The following is an 18848-nucleotide window of genomic DNA, read 5'->3' on the forward strand; positions in this document are numbered from 1 at the left end:
AGAAAAATATTATGATTATTGATTAAGATTTCAGAATAAACTGTAAACAGCAAACCTATAAATAAAAGACTAAAGATTATTTAAAATTGAACATTAGAAGGTTTGTGATTCTGCTGGGAAGAACTAATGGTAGAAAAATGAAACTAACTTAAAGGTTGACTTGCAACGAAATTCACATTACAGTTATTTGGTATCAAAAGATTCGCCATGTCTTACTCTGTTGTGTTGTAGGTGCCAAATATGTGGAAATGTGATTAAAAGCTCAAAAACAAAAAGCCGCCGTAGATTGGAATCTCTTGATTTCGATGACGTATCCTCGGTTTTTGGTTATTGTCTTGTCACGTGATGTTCTCGCGTGAATTGAAAGGCCAATACAAAGCTCAATATCAAACTTATCGTAGCAATAGTTTATGACAAACACTTCGAGTTTTACCTAAGACCCCGTATCAGATATAGATGCTCGCTACTTTACAGTTTCAGCTTGGCCATTTCGTCCGACTATTCGACATACGTGTTACTACATGTCCGAGTTGCGATCATAAAAAATGTCAAATTCTGAAGAGTTAAGACCCTGGCGTTTCGAGCCTGACGCTATATCTGAAGAAGATCCTCAACAGAATCAAACCTCCCAGGAAGTAAGCACCGCCACTAGCCAGCTCTTATGTGCCAAGCTAGCTAGTAGTAATAGTTTTAGCTTGAGAGTGATAGAACGAATATTATTACTATATACATGTATATGATTTTAATGATGATAATTATCGCTTCATATTGCGAAAAAATAATTACAGATTTTTCTCGAATGACAACATTAACAATTTTAATATTTAAATCTAGTGCTGCACTGATATACTGTTGGATAACATCGACCTGGTGTATTAGCTATGGTCGCATAGACATATCTGTTCATTTCTTTAGGAGCTAATACCACCGGCTACAGAGTGGTGTGTCTGCGAGCGCTGTCAAGACATGCCATCTTTTCCTGAATGTTTGTGCTGCCATGATGCCGAGTTTGCACATCGTCTCCATGACCGCGGGGAGCATGAATGCCTGTGTATGCATCCTCGTGTGGACGAACTTGTGGCTCCTGCACCCCTTGAGTTGGGGTGGAATAATTACCTGCGATATCATAGTGAGTTGGATTTTCATTTAATGCCAATAACACCAAAGCTATGCAAATGTGTCATGCATTATCTACAATTCTTGTGTTACACATTTAATGCATCGGTTGAACACACATATTCTGAACTCGTGGAACACAAGGAGAATTGTTATATTTGGCTTGTACACTTACTACAGTAAAGAGTTTATTAGTTTTATGATTTTATTATACAAAGATCGAGATTATTTTGATGATCAGCAATTATTGTTTTTCAATAATTGTTTTGGTAGATAATCTATTCCCACTTGGAGAGCCATCGCCAACTGCTCGGAAAAGGTTGTGTGCATACCGCAATCTTGTGTTTTGGTTTATGCCGCAAATCTTGTTTGCAAGTCTGCAAACTCTTCTTCATCATCCGTTGGTGGGAAAAGAGCCCGAATCTTAGACACCAAGCAGGCAGGTAGAGGCCGTCGCTCACAGCGACGAATTTGCGGCATAGGCCAAAACACAAGCTTGCGGTATGCACACAACCTTTGTAACAACATCCGTTGTAATGGACCTCACTCTCAGGCCGTGAAAAATTATAGATCGGACTGGCATCGCTTAAAGCCTTCCAGCTCCATGGCGTTAGAGCTGGTGGTCTCCGTTGACTGCAAAGTAAAAAAGTTACGACCAACAATCACTTTCACATTATTTGGAAGAATTATTTAGCTAGATCAGCAACTTCATGTTTATGTATTAATAACTAATAAAAAATTTCAGTTTTTTTTTTGTCAGGCTGTGAAGTAAAAACTGTCAAAGTTTTACCTTGACAAGATGGCTGCTGACTATTAAACCGCAGCTCTGATCCATCATAGTGTAGGCCCCTTATAGTGCGCAATGCCTCGGACTATCACATCTACTGTCACCTGCCAAATCAAGCTCCCAATCGATTGCTGCCATCAATCCATCGTTATGCAGGGTGTACTGCTCAGCGATACACTGTAAAATATCGTAAAACTTCATTATACAAGATTAATTTGTATCATTATCATTAGTCCAAGAATGTAGAATCCTCTTCCCCCTTTTTGTGCTATATTTTGATGAAGAATCAGAATTTTAAATTATGTATTTCGCTTGAAGAATGACATATTTTCATTTCAAAAAAAAAATTGTTTCTAAATGTCGTTATTCAATTAGTGTGCCTAGCTTTTACTCACATTTTCCAAGTTTATGGGTAAATATTAACACTCACATCATGTAAGTATTCTCTTTGTTGGTAGAGGCAAACGCTGTGACTTGGTATCGCGATGTTCAGGAGTGACAGAAAACGGAGGTTCTGTGTAAGGCATCCGCCAGAAAAGAGTGATGCAGCTGCCAGCAGGGGGTTGATGACGTGAGCTCTGTTCACCCTGGCAGTTGTTTCCCAAGTGTACGATTGGTGACAGGAGGCACATGTAACCTTGAACTCTACCCATCCGCCTTCTCGCACCATCGTGAATGAGCAGGGGAGGGTGCAGGCGTGACAGTGAAATAGTCGCTGGAGTGCTGTCACACTTACTATTATTTTCTCCTCTTTGAAGGAGGATTCGGGTCTGAAATCACAACACAATAGTTGACTTGCAATGAGATTTGTATAACATCATTTCCTGTTATTATATCATATTTGCTTGATCAGAAAAAGAATAAATATATAGCCATGCAATCATGACACAGATTTTACAAAACCTTATCAGAATCCATGATATTGTAAACATAAAAATGTGACTAATAACTCTATGGATATTCTTTATATTTTGTCAAGTTTGGTCAAGTTCAGCTCTATCTTACATGTAATTGGAGAGTGTTTGACGCTGGCCAACATAGCGCTCAAACTCTTGCCAGTCTTCAGTGGTTGGCACAAACTCTTCATCATCTAATACTAATAATAATCATCTAATAATACTAATATGCTATTAACGATGATACCAGAAAATGACAATAACTATTTTATATAACATATCTATAAGTGAGTGGGGTTAAGAAATTTGGCGAAATTAATCGTGAAACTTATAACATTATTTAATCAATTATAGATTAATATATTACGTTTTACAGATAGATATGCAGTATAAATTAGTTTTGTTATTATAATAAAAATAATACACGTAATTAAAAAGACAAAATACTAATAATATCATATTACAATTAAATGACATTAATATTGTAATATTAAATATAGATTAATACAGTAGTATTAGGAGAATACTAGAAAATAACCCGAGTTACTACTACTAATACAAGTGGTTCATAAAATAAATTACTCACGTGCTTTGGTGGCATGTGGAGTATGCAAACAGGTTAGAAAACATGTCGCCTTTGAAATGGCGAAAACAAAGGTAAGAGTAAGCAGGCGAATAAATAAAGTTTGTCACATCCAGCTTCACCCAGTTGCTCCACGCCCGGTGAAGGTCTGGTCTTTTCTCTGCTCTTGGCTAAGAAAAAAGGTGCTTCTCAGCTTTCTAGCTGCACAAACACGATGTGGCGCGTTAGAGATTATGACAAATTGAAATTAACAAGTTTAATACGAGAAAGCGTATCTGTTATTTGCGATAGATCAAACTTGAACTGAAACTAACATTACCTGATCATGTGACTTACAATTCCCGCCATATGGCGCGAGCAACTTCTACAGCATTTTTCGACCATCATAGCGGACCAAAAGGCTCATCATTTTTATCAGAGGATGATAAAGCAATCGTTCAAGCTAAGTTTAAAAAATTAAATATATTTTTATGCTATGTTATGAGATATCAGTGCTCAAAGTTGCAGCATTACGATGCCAATAAAATAGACGCGTAAGAACAATAGACATGGTTTTTATCGCAAGCGTGAAGTATATTTGTGAAAGTAGTTCGACGAATAAGGATGTATGAAAGTGTAAACATAAACCATCTCCCACACATACGTCACATTTTAGCCGTTTTGGAAAACGAATCCAAACTAGGGCGGTCTCGTGTCGCTGCGATTTTCTGTTCGTTTTAAGAGCTTTTAATCACATTCCCACATATTTGGCACCTACTACACAACAGAGTAAGACATGGTGAATCTTTTGATACCAAATAACTGTAATGTAAATTTTGTTGCAAGTCAACCTTTAAGCTATCTAGATCTATAATTAGAGCACCAGTCACTGAGTGACTCAAAGTTCAATGTGATATCATAGTTCTTTCCTAAAGATTATTTAAATTTGAAGATGGTAGATTTTTAATATAACAAAGTTAGAGATTGTTCTCACGCCTTGGGTGATCAGGTTTGGTTCTGATGGTACAACCCTTACCCATGGATAAACGGGTTCAACGAGTGAGCATAAAAATAAAAACTACAATAAATATTTCCATGAAAATATAGATAATAACATAGCTCACTAAACAAACAAATTATAGACATATAATACGTGACTAGTGCTAGTCAAACAGATGAAGACCTCAACGGAAGAGCGATCAATGTCACATTTTCTCAAATTTCTAGATTTATCTTTTTTTAATAGTTCTGGCCACAAAGTTTAGTCTCTATGACAAAGTTTCAGCAAAAATGATCCAGGTCCAGAGATATTCCTGCTTAAAATAAACTAGCTCTTTGCAAAAACGATCAATGTCCAACGGCTACCCAGCAACAACCATTTTCCAGTCATGTGATTACTTTCAGCCAGTAGTAACGCATACATGTTTGGGAATTTCCATCTTATAACGATCGTTTTTTCTTTTGGACGTTCGAACTATTTAGTGTTATGGCTTTCGTAAGTACTTCTCAAGTTAGAAAACAGAAAATTACGTATGCTGAATATGTCAACCTTCTCTATAAAATTACCCTAAAATAATGAAGCAATTTCAAATTTTTGTTTGAGAATTCCCAACCTGAAAACAAACATTTTTGTGTAAGTTTTTGTAAGTGCCGCCCGTGTTAGAAAACAGATAATTACATATGATGATGACATTATTGTTAATACAGATTCAGATTTTCGTGATTACACAGACAATTCAAGTAGCAGCACTGACTTCAATGGTGAAATTAATAGTTGTGTAGGAATAAAGAACATTGTTGAGTATCGCTTTAGCTTCGTAGCGATCGTAGCTTCACATAGCTTTAATAATGCACAAAGTGTAGATACATTGAATTTTTTATAGCACTAATTGTTAACAAGTTTGCAAAAATAAAATATATAATAAAAATGTTGTAGATAGAGGTTCAAGTTGAAAAAATTTGTATACATATCATGAAGCAAAATCCACAATTTTTGGCAAAATGGCTGGCAGTAGGGCGATAACTAAATTTGTACATGGATGGCAGTGAAAATGTTAATAACTTGATACAATTGACAGAGGCAGTGGGAGTGAAGGGAAATATCCAAGTAGTACAAAGAAGCAAAATAATAAGTGTGTGCAAAAACATGTAGTGTAATGCAAAACAAAATATTGCAGTTTTTTAGGACACAGTAAAAAGGTTGTTGTTGTAGTATTGTGACCTGTTTATTTTTGTTTGGTTGAAATTTGAATGGTTGAAACCCTTTATTTTACTGCAATGTAGCGTTTAAAATAAGAATATTATAATATTGTAGCATTATCACCTAATAAAACATCATGCGTAGAGAGTTGCCAATGATTTCCAAAGTAAATCGATCAATGTCCGTGTAGTGGTGTTAACTTAAGCCATGTTGTGCCACCCCAAATTATGTCTACCGCTTCTTTGTTGACCATATTCCCAGGTAACATCCTTATTAACCAATAGCTAAAAAGTTTGTTTGTTTGTGAATATTATTTATTGAGATTTTCATGAGAAAATAGTGTTCTGTTGACCTCAAAAGGTTTCTATGACCTGTTTCTATGATATAAGTTGTAATTCTTTCTAAAAAAAAGTTTGTAAATTTTAAAATGGCTATATCTCAATTTTGAACAACTGTGACATTGATCGTTCTTCCGTTGAGGTCTTCAGATATTAAAAAAAGAAAAACACAATATTATGAAAAGTTTAAATTAACTGTTACATGTATGCAGCCTCAAAAAATCCTGGTTGATTTCTTTGCAATGAAGTAGATGTTTTCACGTAAAAATAGTGTGAAAAAAATTAGCAAGCATACTCGATATATGAGCAATAAGAAGAAAGTTCGCGGCAAATTTCTTTTTTTCTTGAAAGTTTCAAGATAGTTCTAAACACGTCTGCTTCGCGCAGCGTCGTTATAACAATAATAATAATAAAAACATTTCAAATATCATTTGCAAATTGTAATCAGTCCAGTGACTATCGTCAGAATATTTCGTAAAACTGCAATAAGGCTAGTAAAGCCAACCAAGATTTACTCTACAGGATCCCAAAAGTAATTGGCTTTCCATGACTATCAAAACATTCATCTTAAATGGAAGTAAATGTTTTGAAGACCAGAATTTATGGTAGTCGTCAAGATCAAAACTCTTCGTCTGTTCAACAGCGTCTAGCACATTTAAACTTAATCGTTATCATTAAATATGTGAATCCAGAACAGACAAAACCGAAGCGTCTGTTTTCCGTTTCCTTCTCAACAGTAAAAAAATGGTGTCGAAATAGATTCGCTAGGTTTGCAACCACTAGTAACATCCTGAAAACGGGCTCTGCACGATTTGTTTGCACCTTTCGTCCGAACATTGTCGACACTAAACAACAAGAAAATCACCGTTTGGCCGTTCCGAGTGCTCAAATTTTGCCTCTGCACAGCAGAGGCTGCCTCATAGAACAATACGGCCCAGGTACGTTTATGCATGTATATATGTACATACGTATCTGTATGTATATATACATAGGTATCTATGTATAAAGACATGCATATTTGTATGTATCTATGTAGATATGTATGTTGCATTTTATAAACACCAAATACATCAGAATTTTACCAAAATAATCCTGCCACTCGGAATGAAAATCTCGAACCTGCAGTGTCCCACTAACAGATTTGTATCATTAAGGTAGAAAAACTTGATAATTATAGCCATGGAGTCTACCCCAGTAGATGAACCCAAAGAAGATGGCTTTAAGAGTGAATTCCCCTGTTCCGCACTTGATGAAAAGTCTATGCAGTTGTCTTCCTTTGAAACTGATTATGGTACGTTTCAGGGTTTTTTATTTTTATCTTAGTGTAACCTGTTTTTTGTCCTTGATGCAGTAAAAATTTGCAAGTTCACTTAGAACGCACATTAATGGTAAAAAATAGGAGGTCACACGCTTGACAAATGGTATTAAAATCATGGACTGATCGGTTTCCTTACGCCATAGTCATGCTGCTACGAGCTCAACATAACCAACCGCTTTTTTGCTTCAACGTTGTGCAGCCACTGTATTGTATCGAGTGTCATCGTATCCGCTGTTCTTTTTATGCTTGTTTGTCGTATAATCTTCTGTTTAGCCTTATTTTATTTGGTACAACCTTTTTTTCACAAAACTTGTAAATGAAAGCTTAAAAATGCCTAGTTTCATAGGTAGAGTTAGTGATAAAGGTATGCATAACTCATACTAATCGTGACTAGTCAAAGTTTTAAATAACTAGGCTTACTTATTTTTTATTATAACTATTTTTCACATGATATTTATTTTCATCAGTTTCACAACACTGTCACACTTCAAGAAGTTTTGATAGTGGACTGAGAAATTACTGTCTGTTGATTCTTTGCCGAGTTTGCACTTGTGTTCACATGTCACCAATGTAAAGTAACTAGCAAAAATCAATCATTAATTTAATTGTTTACTCATAATTTAGTTGTTACATAATTTGATATAATGAATTTACTTTAATGCTATATGTAAATTACCTGCATGCATTATTAAGGGGTTATTATATTGTTTCGGTTGTGGTATCATTGTTTAGCATATTCTTATAAAAGATTAGGAGAATACTTATTTCACATTTTTAACATTCTCATTAACAAGATCTCATAACAAATTAACCTCTGAAAAGGTTTGACTGTATATACTGTAGTGCCCAGCAAGCCAATAATACCAACTTCCTTGGGCAGCAAAGATTCGTTCTCAGCCGAGGTAGAACCCGTTTCTAAAAGTTTCCAGAAGAGTGTCAGCAGACATGAGAAGCGTTGCCAATCAAATAATCAAATCAGGTTAATTTGATTATTCAATCTATCAATGGTATTTTCATCTACATCTATCTTACCAATCAATATGTCAACAACGCAAATTATATATGATAGCACATTAGCAGACTGGTTTGCTCTATAGTTTCTAGTTATTAGAACTCACGCTTTGTTGAGAGTAATTATAGATTCGTATGGTATCATGATTGGTTTGTACTACTAGAATGAGGAGAGAGCTGATACAATTTATTTTAATGACTACATTTTATATGTATTTAGAAAGCTAGCATTATTTCTGTTGATTGCTACAGCTTAAGCTCACCATTGTTAATATTTGATGATCTAATTAAAGTGCAAATGACTGTGTTAACTTCTCACCCCCATCATTATCTCACTATGGTAGAGTAAGATAATAGCTCTTAATAGGTTACTTGTTTTCGCTTTTTAGCTGCTGGACTCACATAATGTTCTGCTGGCCATTGCTCACCTCCAAGGATTTTTTGGCACTACAGAGATTTGTTTTGAAAAACGGCTCCTTCTCAAAATCAAATAGCCCAAAAGATGAGTGTAACCAGCGTTAAGGAGCAATTGCCCCATTTTTTCGCCGGATGACATCAACAAACAATGTCTCTTGAAATTTAAATTTGGCGGTCAGTGTGCTGAATACATTGGAATAATGGAGATGGGGATATGTTATTCACCGAAATCCCTCCCTCAACACCTGAAAGAGATACGATGCTTGCTCTCTCTCAGTTTAGCAGTCCTCATGTTTCGTAAATGCTTGATAGAACAAAAATTAATGAAAAGTAAGCAAAAGTGAAAATTGTGCATTTTAGCATTTAATGTTTACTATAAATTTAATTCATTATATACATGTATATCGATATACATTTCTCAAAGTCTATCGTCTGTCTGCATTCCGGCTATAAATACAGCTATAGTGCACGCTGATTATTTTGCCGCGCGATACGCTGTCCCTGTTAGAAAATATTTTTCGTATGGTTCAAACACTATAATGGGTCATGGCCAATTCTTCTCGAGCTGAAAATTACAATGTCTCTGTGAGATGAGTCTCCGTAGAGTAGGAGTTTTTTCATATTCAAAGTTTTGATGGGTAGCTTCTGGTGGAACAGTAACCTTTTTATACCCACACCCTTCTATGCAAGAATTATTATTATTAATTCTACATATTCAGGATTGTTATTTTGTTTTCTCAGCTCGTATTAATTGTATCATTACCGAATCATATTTTATTGTAATCGTAGCAAAACCGACTTAATTTAGCTATTACTTGCTAATTATTTCACATATACATCTAAACCTTTTTATAGTCGTTTTATTTTTTTAATTTATTTGACCTACACGAAACATTTTCCTCATGATATGTGGAAATATGAGTTTAAAAGTTGTTTGTCAAAGTTTGAAAACCTTTACAGTTATTTTTATTTTTGATTAATTTATTTCATCTAACACTTTTCTCATGATATTTAGTTTAAAAGTTAGAATGGCATATTATGGCATAATAATGGCATGTTATATGTTAAATACAAATCAATTTTCTGACCAAAGACATTTTTATTACCCGGGCAACACCGGGTAGAACAGCTAGTATAACTATATAACTCATACCGTGAAACTTTTATTTGGTCACCATAGCGCTATATTCTTCAACCCTTCCCCTATTGTGGCACTTTATTGGACATGACGTTCAAATAAAGGGTCGCATTGTATTTTTTAATCACCTCATCAGAATTTTGGGAAGATAAATTTAATCCTTTAACGGATGCGATGAATGTCATCTACATTTTGCACTCTCCTTCAGGCAGAGCGGCAGAACCCTTTTGAATGCAAAAAGATTGCTAACTTAGCGGTAATTCCAATTTGTCTTAGATTTCTGCGGGGAAGCTGATTCATGACTCTACCAGATGATATCTATTGCTTCCAATTAAACAATGATGCTCTTATAGTCTGCGTTGTAATTTGTTGGAGCTTTCAAGTTTTTATCTCATTTTAAGCTCTAAGGTATATTTTTATTTTGTAAGTAAATTGAACAAGGTTGCATAACAGCTCATTGATACGTTTGCTACAGTTTGCAGCCAAAACTAGTTTTTTATGTGCAATAGAAGAGAAGTTGTGAGCGTCGATCCATTGTAAGCCGAGTTCGGATTACTGCGCCGATAGAATATTATATAATAATAAAAATCTATCAAATGCTACATACAAATATATATTCAAGAAGAAGTGACATAGACAAGCCATGTTTGTAATACATTCAGAAACAAAAATTAAAATAACATAAATACATAAAAATATTAGCGTCATTTGCTCGGCCATATGCGTTCTGATTGTTGTTTTCGCTTGGAACCCTTTTATATTCTTCTGGCTGTTCGATATCTTTCAGAGTGTCTTCTGACCTCATCTCTTCTTCTGCATAGCTGGGCTAGTCAGTAATAGCATCCAAACAATTTTTCAGCAGAGCAAAAACTTACGTAATGCGATTTAAAATGTACACTTCTCGCACAAATGAAGAGAAACCGCGTGTAATTAAAACAGCTGTAGAACTTAGTAGCGCAGATTCCATCGTAAATGCAAAAACTTTTCTCACATCAAAGTATCAGGACTGCATTAAACAAGAAACTACTATCAGCTTGATACAGCTACTAATTATTTCTTTGGTGTTGCTTTCAAGTTTTAACCAAAACACTGTAAAGGCCTGGAGTTGGATAACGGACTTAAATACCAACAGAAGCAAAAAAAGAATTAATTGTTGTTGATGTAATCGAGTCATTATTAGTACGGATTTGTGGACACTTTTCTACTGATAACTTGTTATTATGGGTTTGTAAAGATTAAGAATGTCAAATAGTGGCGATCAAATAGAAGTGGCGTTTAATTAAGCAGATAACCACTAAATACACGAAGGTTACTGTAGGTAGTTATAGTTACTAAGGTTAATATGCTATTCTGTTACTAATATTTAATATGTACAGCACATATATAAAATTTTGATGTTTTTATCAGTGGACATTTGCATTAGATATTACTATGGGTTTCTATACACCTCTCTACGACATTTTCGCTTTACGATGGCAACACCGGAACGAATCAATGTCTTATGGCGGGTTCCACTGTAGTTCTACCAAACACCAACTCCAATTAGTTTATAGTAGATGGCCTGCCACCATAATGTCAATAACTACTGGCTTTTTATTTAGCTGGATCACCCTAAATAGTTCCCTTGGTACAAGGCTGTCACTGCTGTAAATGCTCTTTAAAAGTTACCAAATATCAATGGTGATATTTGGTTGTTTTGCAGTTCGGAGATACTTTTGGAATGGTGTGCCAACCTGGTGTTTGCCTACTCGGTTATCATGTTTACACAACTTCTGTAAGTAATTCCATTATCAAGGTAGGAATTTGTTTTTTGGTCATAATTGCTGTTAGTCCTTTCAAAAATAATAGGTTTGCTTTCAAGTTCTTAATTGTACGAGTCGTGCATATGGGATATGCATATGATATTTTAATCACATGTCTCACGCTTATAAAATAATTACTCCTACTTTTTCCGTGGTCAAGATAGTTGTGTTAGCTTTATTAACTGCAACTAAAATCAGCTTCCTCTAGAAGTTTCAATAAAAGCCCAAGATCTTTGCACACATTTGACTTTGGTAGGCTTTGATAATTATCTACTTGCTGTATAAAGACGAGTTTTGTGGATACAAAACATTTTCTAATGGGTTTTACTGCTTGTTATCAACTAATCAATATAGTCACTACTTGGTCATTGGCATACCTTTTTAAAGTGGCATAGTTGAGCTTGCCTTGAAGCATATTCTTGGCAACAGGAGAGATTAATTTTCCGATATTAATTAGCGAAGCATTTCAGTCATAGCTGTTGATCCTGTATTGTTTTTTCATATTTTGCAGGAGCTTTCTGCTAGAGTGGATAGCCATTTGTTATTCACTGCAAGAACTGGCCATATTCACATCGATACTGGGAGTCGTGCTCTACTATGTGAGTGTTAACAACAACCCATGATATGCATTGTTTACCATGTTGACTACTATTTTATCAGCTCTACACCTATGATTTCCCTAAAATCTTGCCAATGACTGTAAGTGACCTTGTGAATTCATAAGTGACCTTGTGAGCTTGTAATTGACCTTGTGAGCTTGTAATTAAACTTTAGACTAATCACAAATTCATTTTTTCAAATTTTTCTGGCAAAAATATATTTGTTAAAAAACAGATTTATGAAGTAGCACCAGTAGTTAAGGACTTGTGCATTGTGTTCCAACGTTGAAGCTGGTTCCATTTTAAAAATGTAGTAATCAGGCATTAACACTTTAGCAATCGACTATCAATTTTTAAGATTGCTTTTGGACTTCTTTAAGATACCACTACCAAATATTTGTGTGTTTTGTTTTAGAGTGGCTCAAAGAGCCCAATGCTAATAGTGTTTTTTAAAGCTACTCATAAGCAAACCAAAAACACATTTCTAGATTTCTGCCATTTTTTCTAACAACAAATTTGCAGTGTGGATGATCAGTTTGACCATACACAAACAAGTGATAAGCTTTACATGAATTGATTATTCCCTTATTTTTATGAGTTTTTAGCATGCGAGTCTCCAATTAATATTTTAGTTCATTAGGAGGTCAAGGATGCACAGAGGTATGAGAAGTTGTCCGGTGTCGTTGCCGAGGGTTCAGTAATGGAATAAATAGGTTGTGATGAATATTAAACTATTTTAAAATGATGATTGCAGCTACAAATTTATTAAACCTTCAATTTTTACATTGATTTGTGCTTTATCACTTTAAGCTTGACTAGTGGAAGTTGCCAATTTTCAATCTTGCGCATATCACAGGCCTCCAAAAATGGTTATTTCTATTGTCAAGCCCTTTCTGTTATAAAAATATAACATTGTTAACACGACTCTGTTTTGGATTAAGTCTAATTTTTAGTTTAATGTTTGGCATGTCACTGAAAATTCAGTGAGTCTGTATTCGTTTTACACGATGACTTGATCATCAGTAGAGGGTATATTTACTAGAGGTATATCAGTAGAGGTCAACTTTACAGTTGACTGTATAAGCTAAGTTAAACTTTGTCTAGGTTGGAGAAGTTTTGCCTCTTATTCCCTAAATCTGCACATCGCTGAATATACACTTTCATTCAAATGTTTATAAAGTAAATAATAATTAAATTTATTATTATCATTGCATTTATTTGTTGGCTCACATATAATTTAGATTTTTTTCTTGTTTTTACATAGCGTTCAAACAAATGCATTGAACAAAACTAAGTGTAAATTACTTGCACTATTATGAACTTATCACAACTTGTAGTCTGAAATAAATCACAACATTTTTTATAAGATTGTTCATTTGGCCCCAGCCAGTATTTCTTGCAACAAGTGACCTTAAAGTGAAACTGATCGATTCTCATTTTGAAATGAAACTAATTTAGTTTTGGAATCTTTTCTGATTGGTTATCAACAGAACAATCACCTACAAATTGAACCTTAGCGCTTCTAATTTCAACTGATTGTTCAGTAAGTTTCAGATCAGTCGATAGTAAGAGATTGTTTGGAATGGTAGGCATAGGCTAATCCATTTCTTATCCAAACTTGTACGCAGCCTTAGCTGTTTTCGCTTGGATTATTATGGGCTCATTTCTATCGTGACACATTTTAGAGCAAGATATTAGTTCATCTCTTATTTGATGATTTCATTGTATTTTCTAGAGTTTTATTGCTGCATTACACAATGAAATCTTGGGAGGTCCTTACACACTTTGACCCAACGCTATTGTAGTATAATAGCAAAGTATTAACAATATTATTCTCTTTGCCACAGCACCAACACAGTTTAGTGGATGTAAAGAGAATTATGATCAATTGTCATAATTCGTCGTAGAACAAGCTATAAACAATTATTTAAAGGTTGGCTTGCAACAAAATTCACATCACAGTTATTTGGTATCAAAAGATTCACCATGTCTTACTCTGCTGTGTTGTAGGTGCAAATTATGTAGAAATGTGATTACAAGCTTTTAAAAGCTCAAAAACGAAAAGCCGCCGTAGATTGGAATCAGTTTATTTCTCTGACGTTGTCATTACATTTGGTTATTGTCTTGCCAGGTGATGTTCTCACGTGAGTTGAAAGGCCAATAAAAAGCTCAATATAAAACTTCTCGTAGCACTAGTTTATGACAAACACTTCGGGTTTCACCGAAGACCCCGTATCAAATATAGATGCTCACTATTTTACAGGTTTGTTTCGACTTGGTCTAATCGTCTAGTCGTAATCTGATCATGTGACCCAATACTTCGCAAATAATTTCCGCAGCACTTTTCGATTATCACAGGTGACCAACAGGCTTGTCATGATTATCAGACAATGATATGTACTCCTTCGAGCTAAGGCGTAAGACATGGTGAATCTTTTGATACCAATTAACTGTAATGTGAATTTTGTTGCTAGTCAACCTTTAAAAATAACAACTTCTACATAATGATAGCATGTCTATCATTGAAATGTGTTCGTGATTATCAAGTTGTGGTGACAGTTTTGTAAACCTTGATAAGTTTTACTCCTGTTACATTTTGGAGAGCTGTAGCTTTGTTGAGTAAAATCACTCATCATTTGTTCTGTTACAAACTGTGACCATACTTTGTCTGCTACAAACAATGCAAGCTCGAAGGATGATATAGCTACAATTTTCATGCAGAATACTGACTTTACTCTTTTCACTTGCATGATTGGTTATCGGGTTTACATTGAGAAGGCTGTTTAAATTTACTAGTAAAAAGGAAGGCTGGTGAATATGTATCAATAAAAATTATTAGAAAACACTTTTAGCAAATTTAGATACTCAGGAATCATTTCCCAATGTCAGACTATTGATTGTCACAGGTGCCGTACCTGATAATGGTTACCACATTCTCCTACCTGGTTTTACGATACTCACCAACACTGAAAAAGAAGAACAGGGACAAAGTTGCTCATGTGTAGTGTGCTACTTGTATCGAAGCGAAGTCGCTGCACCTCGCACTAATAGCTCCAATATAACAAATCTATATACAGTACATACTTAACTCAAGGACGAGCTGAAGAACATTGGACAACTAGTAGTTGCCTAGGATTATTTCTTTAGTTATGTAATAATTAGAAAGCTAAGGCTTATGCATTGTATTTTGTACAACATGGCATGTTGTTCATGCATCAATAAACCTTTTGATTTCTTTACATTTTTTTGTATTTTGATAAATGTTCTTAGCCTAGTCAGCAATTTCACAATACTTTTTGTATTTTTTGTTTATTTTTTCTTTATATAATTTGTGTTTTCGATATTTTACTAATAAAGCACAACAGGCTGTTGTGGTGGCACATTTGTTAGCATATGTTATTTTATCTATAGATGAGAGTAAGGAATCCAACAGACCCTTCAGTGATTCAGATGTGTTATTGGTACCTAGCACCTCTATGACAACATATTGGGAGTAAAGAAAGTAGAATATTATTGTATACAGTAGACGCTCCTACAACATTAATAATTTTTTTCGAGAAAGTTTACGTTATAAAAATTTACGTCATACGAACAGTAAAATAGATGTAAATCACCTAATCCATTCCAAGATCATCCCAAACTCACCTTTTGGTCCTTCAAATAGGAAAAACTAAACATAACTTTTTTCAATTTAATGACTACAGTAACTGGTATTATTGGTTTGTACCAACAACTTCCCTTTTATCACTTTCACTTGGTTTAGGATCTATGATGATGGTAATATTCAGTACATTTTCAATGTCAATTTAAATCAATTAATTTTTTCACTTCCATTGACAGCAAGGTCTATGGTAGAAAGAAAAAACATGATATGTCTAAAATAAAGCAAAACAAAAATATATACTTACTATTGTAAGAATGCTGTCTGTCCATTCGTCGATCTTTTTTCTGAAGCTAGGATTAGAACGTTACTTAAAGGAAAAGTAAACACAATTTACTGATGAAGGCCAACATTTACTCTATTTGTTTTGTGTAATTTACTACGTTTAGCAAAATATAAATTATTTGTTACGGCAGATAAATATTCAGAATAATATTTTAAAAACAAAAAATGCCCGTGCATTCACATATAACTGAGTACAGAGTCGTTTTTCAATCGCATATTTTGCAAAAATCGGATAGATAACGCCATTGCGAAAATGAGTGTGAAACGGACTCGCCACTGGGAACACTGAATCTTAATCATTCATCCAATCACAAGACATGTAGCGTTTGACTTGAATCCGAGATCTAATGTGAGGGACATAGCACGTCTCTCGCAATTGTGACAATCCGGAAACAAGTGCACATTTAGAACACGTCTTTGACCGTCGTTGCTAATACACGTATCGCTAAAATATTTCAACTTAAATTTATTTCTGTCGCTGTTCTATTACATTCACAATACAATGGCTAAAAGACTCACAGCTAAAACAACCACTCCTTATAGAAGCTACCCAATTGATGACGAAGTTGAAGATGGGCAAAGATATAAATATATCAGTGGTGAACTATTCAATGAGCGCAAGCGAAACAGACAGCCAGATTCATCATCGACATGTTCAACAACGATTAGTATAGCAACGATGACAAGCACTACTATTACTACCACTGCTTCAACTACAATTGCTTCGCCTACAACTACCTCCACTGACGTCTTACCAACTCCAGATAAATTTTGCAGGTGTGGCAATTGTTCTGGCTTGCCGACAGCTATTGAAAAAGTATGTTGCTACACTGAAAATTTGGCTAATACAAACTTCCAGGATGATCAGTATATTCACGGTATAAATAGCTGCATCTTGCAGTGTAATTTACTAATACCTCAGATATTGGGGAAGGTTGCCATACAACTCTCACGGTTCAAGCATCAAAGGTATTTTGGCTTCAGAGGGATGCTCTTCTGTTTACTAACATGACTAATTTAAACTACAGATACCATGCTTATAGAAACTATATAGATTTCGTCTACGGGTACCTTGGATACATTGGAAGAAGAAACCGGAAAGTTATTCCTTCATGCGTTGTTGCCTACATTCGCACAATGTGGCCTGATCCAAATGGGAGTTATGTAGGCTTCAAAAATTTGGAATCGGAAGATGAAGATCAGAATGATGCAGATGAAGTGGAGCTTATTATTATGGATGAAGGAAATTAATGTAAGTTTAGTTGAGCAAAATATGGTTTTTATAAATCTTTCAACTGAATCTGACAGCAACGTTACTTAGCTGATCTTCATGACTTGTACAGGGAATAAGTGAATGCATGGTTTGTGAAATAATTATATTTCAATCATTTGACTTGCGCCATGACATAAAAACACCGCATTTAACAGCTTACGTTACATAAATCTAAATCGTGTTATACAAAGAACTGCATAATATTTACAATTTGAATAACCTGTTATATTAACTTTATCAAAAAATATTTCACATAAAACTAGGGATTGAGTTTAACTTTTATGTAAATCTTGACCTATGCATTTCTTTTGCTGTGTTACCATCTGGTTTTATAAGATTTTTTGAAAGTGGAGCTGCTCTGTCCTGCAATTCAAATATTTGTATATTACACCATCATAGTAATTTCAGAATGTTGCACAGGCTGTGGAGGTTTTCTAAAACACCCGTGTGTTGACCATGGTTCAACAGACGCAATGTTTTTAGCAGTCTCGCTTGTCCTAACGCATCACAAAGGACTTTGTGCCCTACACTTCCTGGAATTAACCATTTCACCTTTCTTTCCATTTCTCTGTAAACATCAAATTATTCGTTGTTATTTTTCAAGATATTATAAATCTGCAAAGTTTTTGTTTATTCAAATGTCAACCAGCTGCAGAATATTTAACCATTTGTACAATTTCTGTTTACTATTATGCAACAAATGACTACATATTCTTATATCACAAACCAAGTGATATATAAAATATTATATTACATATCTCCCTGTACCTTGATATTTCTGAATATATTATTAGATTCAGCATACAGCTTTCATGCCAACATTGGATATAAATAATATATTTTTTTATCACTCACGGATCAATTAGTTCATGAAAGCACTGGATGAACTTGTTGTGTCCTGGAAAGCTCCTGGAAATATTAGCGACATGGTTTGTATACTTGCATGGGATGATTGCTAAAAGTAAAGAGGAAAAAATAAATGCCAACACAAACAATAACAAACTGAGGCTTAATTTAAATCTGCAATTTATTATATAATTAGATGGTAAAAATTAGGTTTTTTATGAAACAACGTTACAAAACAACACAAATACTACAAATATAATCATGCGGGCTAATCGCTTCAAGTGATCTGTAAAGCCTATATTAGTAATGATAGCATGAATCAAAATAATAATGGAGTCCAAATTTTGTGATAATATTAGTCATATATTTTATGAACAATTAGAGCATTTCTGACAATTCAGACCGAACAGAAAATTTAAATTCCCTTACTAACTTTAACTCGGTTAACCAAGTTAATTCAAGTGAATCAGGTTAACATCAAACGTAGCCCATGCAACTCAGCCTGAGTCTCATTGTCACCCAGACATATCAAATCATTTCTTTGTACTAATGTACAGTACTACATATTTGATTTATTGTATTTATTAATTTATATTGTA

The 18848-nt window shown here is 34.4% G+C and overlaps 1 protein-coding gene across 2 annotated transcripts in view; it reads left to right on the forward strand.

Annotated features, from left to right (window-relative positions):
- The window catches only part of LOC137391461 (uncharacterized), a 65669-nt gene extending 50203 nt beyond the window's left edge, over positions 1 to 15466 (forward strand). For both annotated transcript variants that reach the window (XM_068077942.1, XM_068077943.1), the window contains exons 12-16: positions 7077 to 7190; positions 8061 to 8196; positions 11486 to 11557; positions 12097 to 12184; positions 15091 to 15466. In XM_068077942.1, coding sequence (XP_067934043.1) covers positions 7077 to 7190; positions 8061 to 8196; positions 11486 to 11557; positions 12097 to 12184; positions 15091 to 15189 — 509 coding nt within the window. In that variant the 3' untranslated portion in view covers positions 15190 to 15466. The remainder of the gene's footprint in view (positions 1 to 7076; positions 7191 to 8060; positions 8197 to 11485; positions 11558 to 12096; positions 12185 to 15090) is intronic.
- Positions 15467 to 18848: the final 3382 nt, after the last annotated feature.

The sequence above is a fragment of the Watersipora subatra genome, chromosome 3 (genome assembly GCF_963576615.1).
Source record: "Watersipora subatra chromosome 3, tzWatSuba1.1, whole genome shotgun sequence".
NCBI lineage: Eukaryota > Metazoa > Bryozoa > Gymnolaemata > Cheilostomatida > Watersiporidae > Watersipora > Watersipora subatra.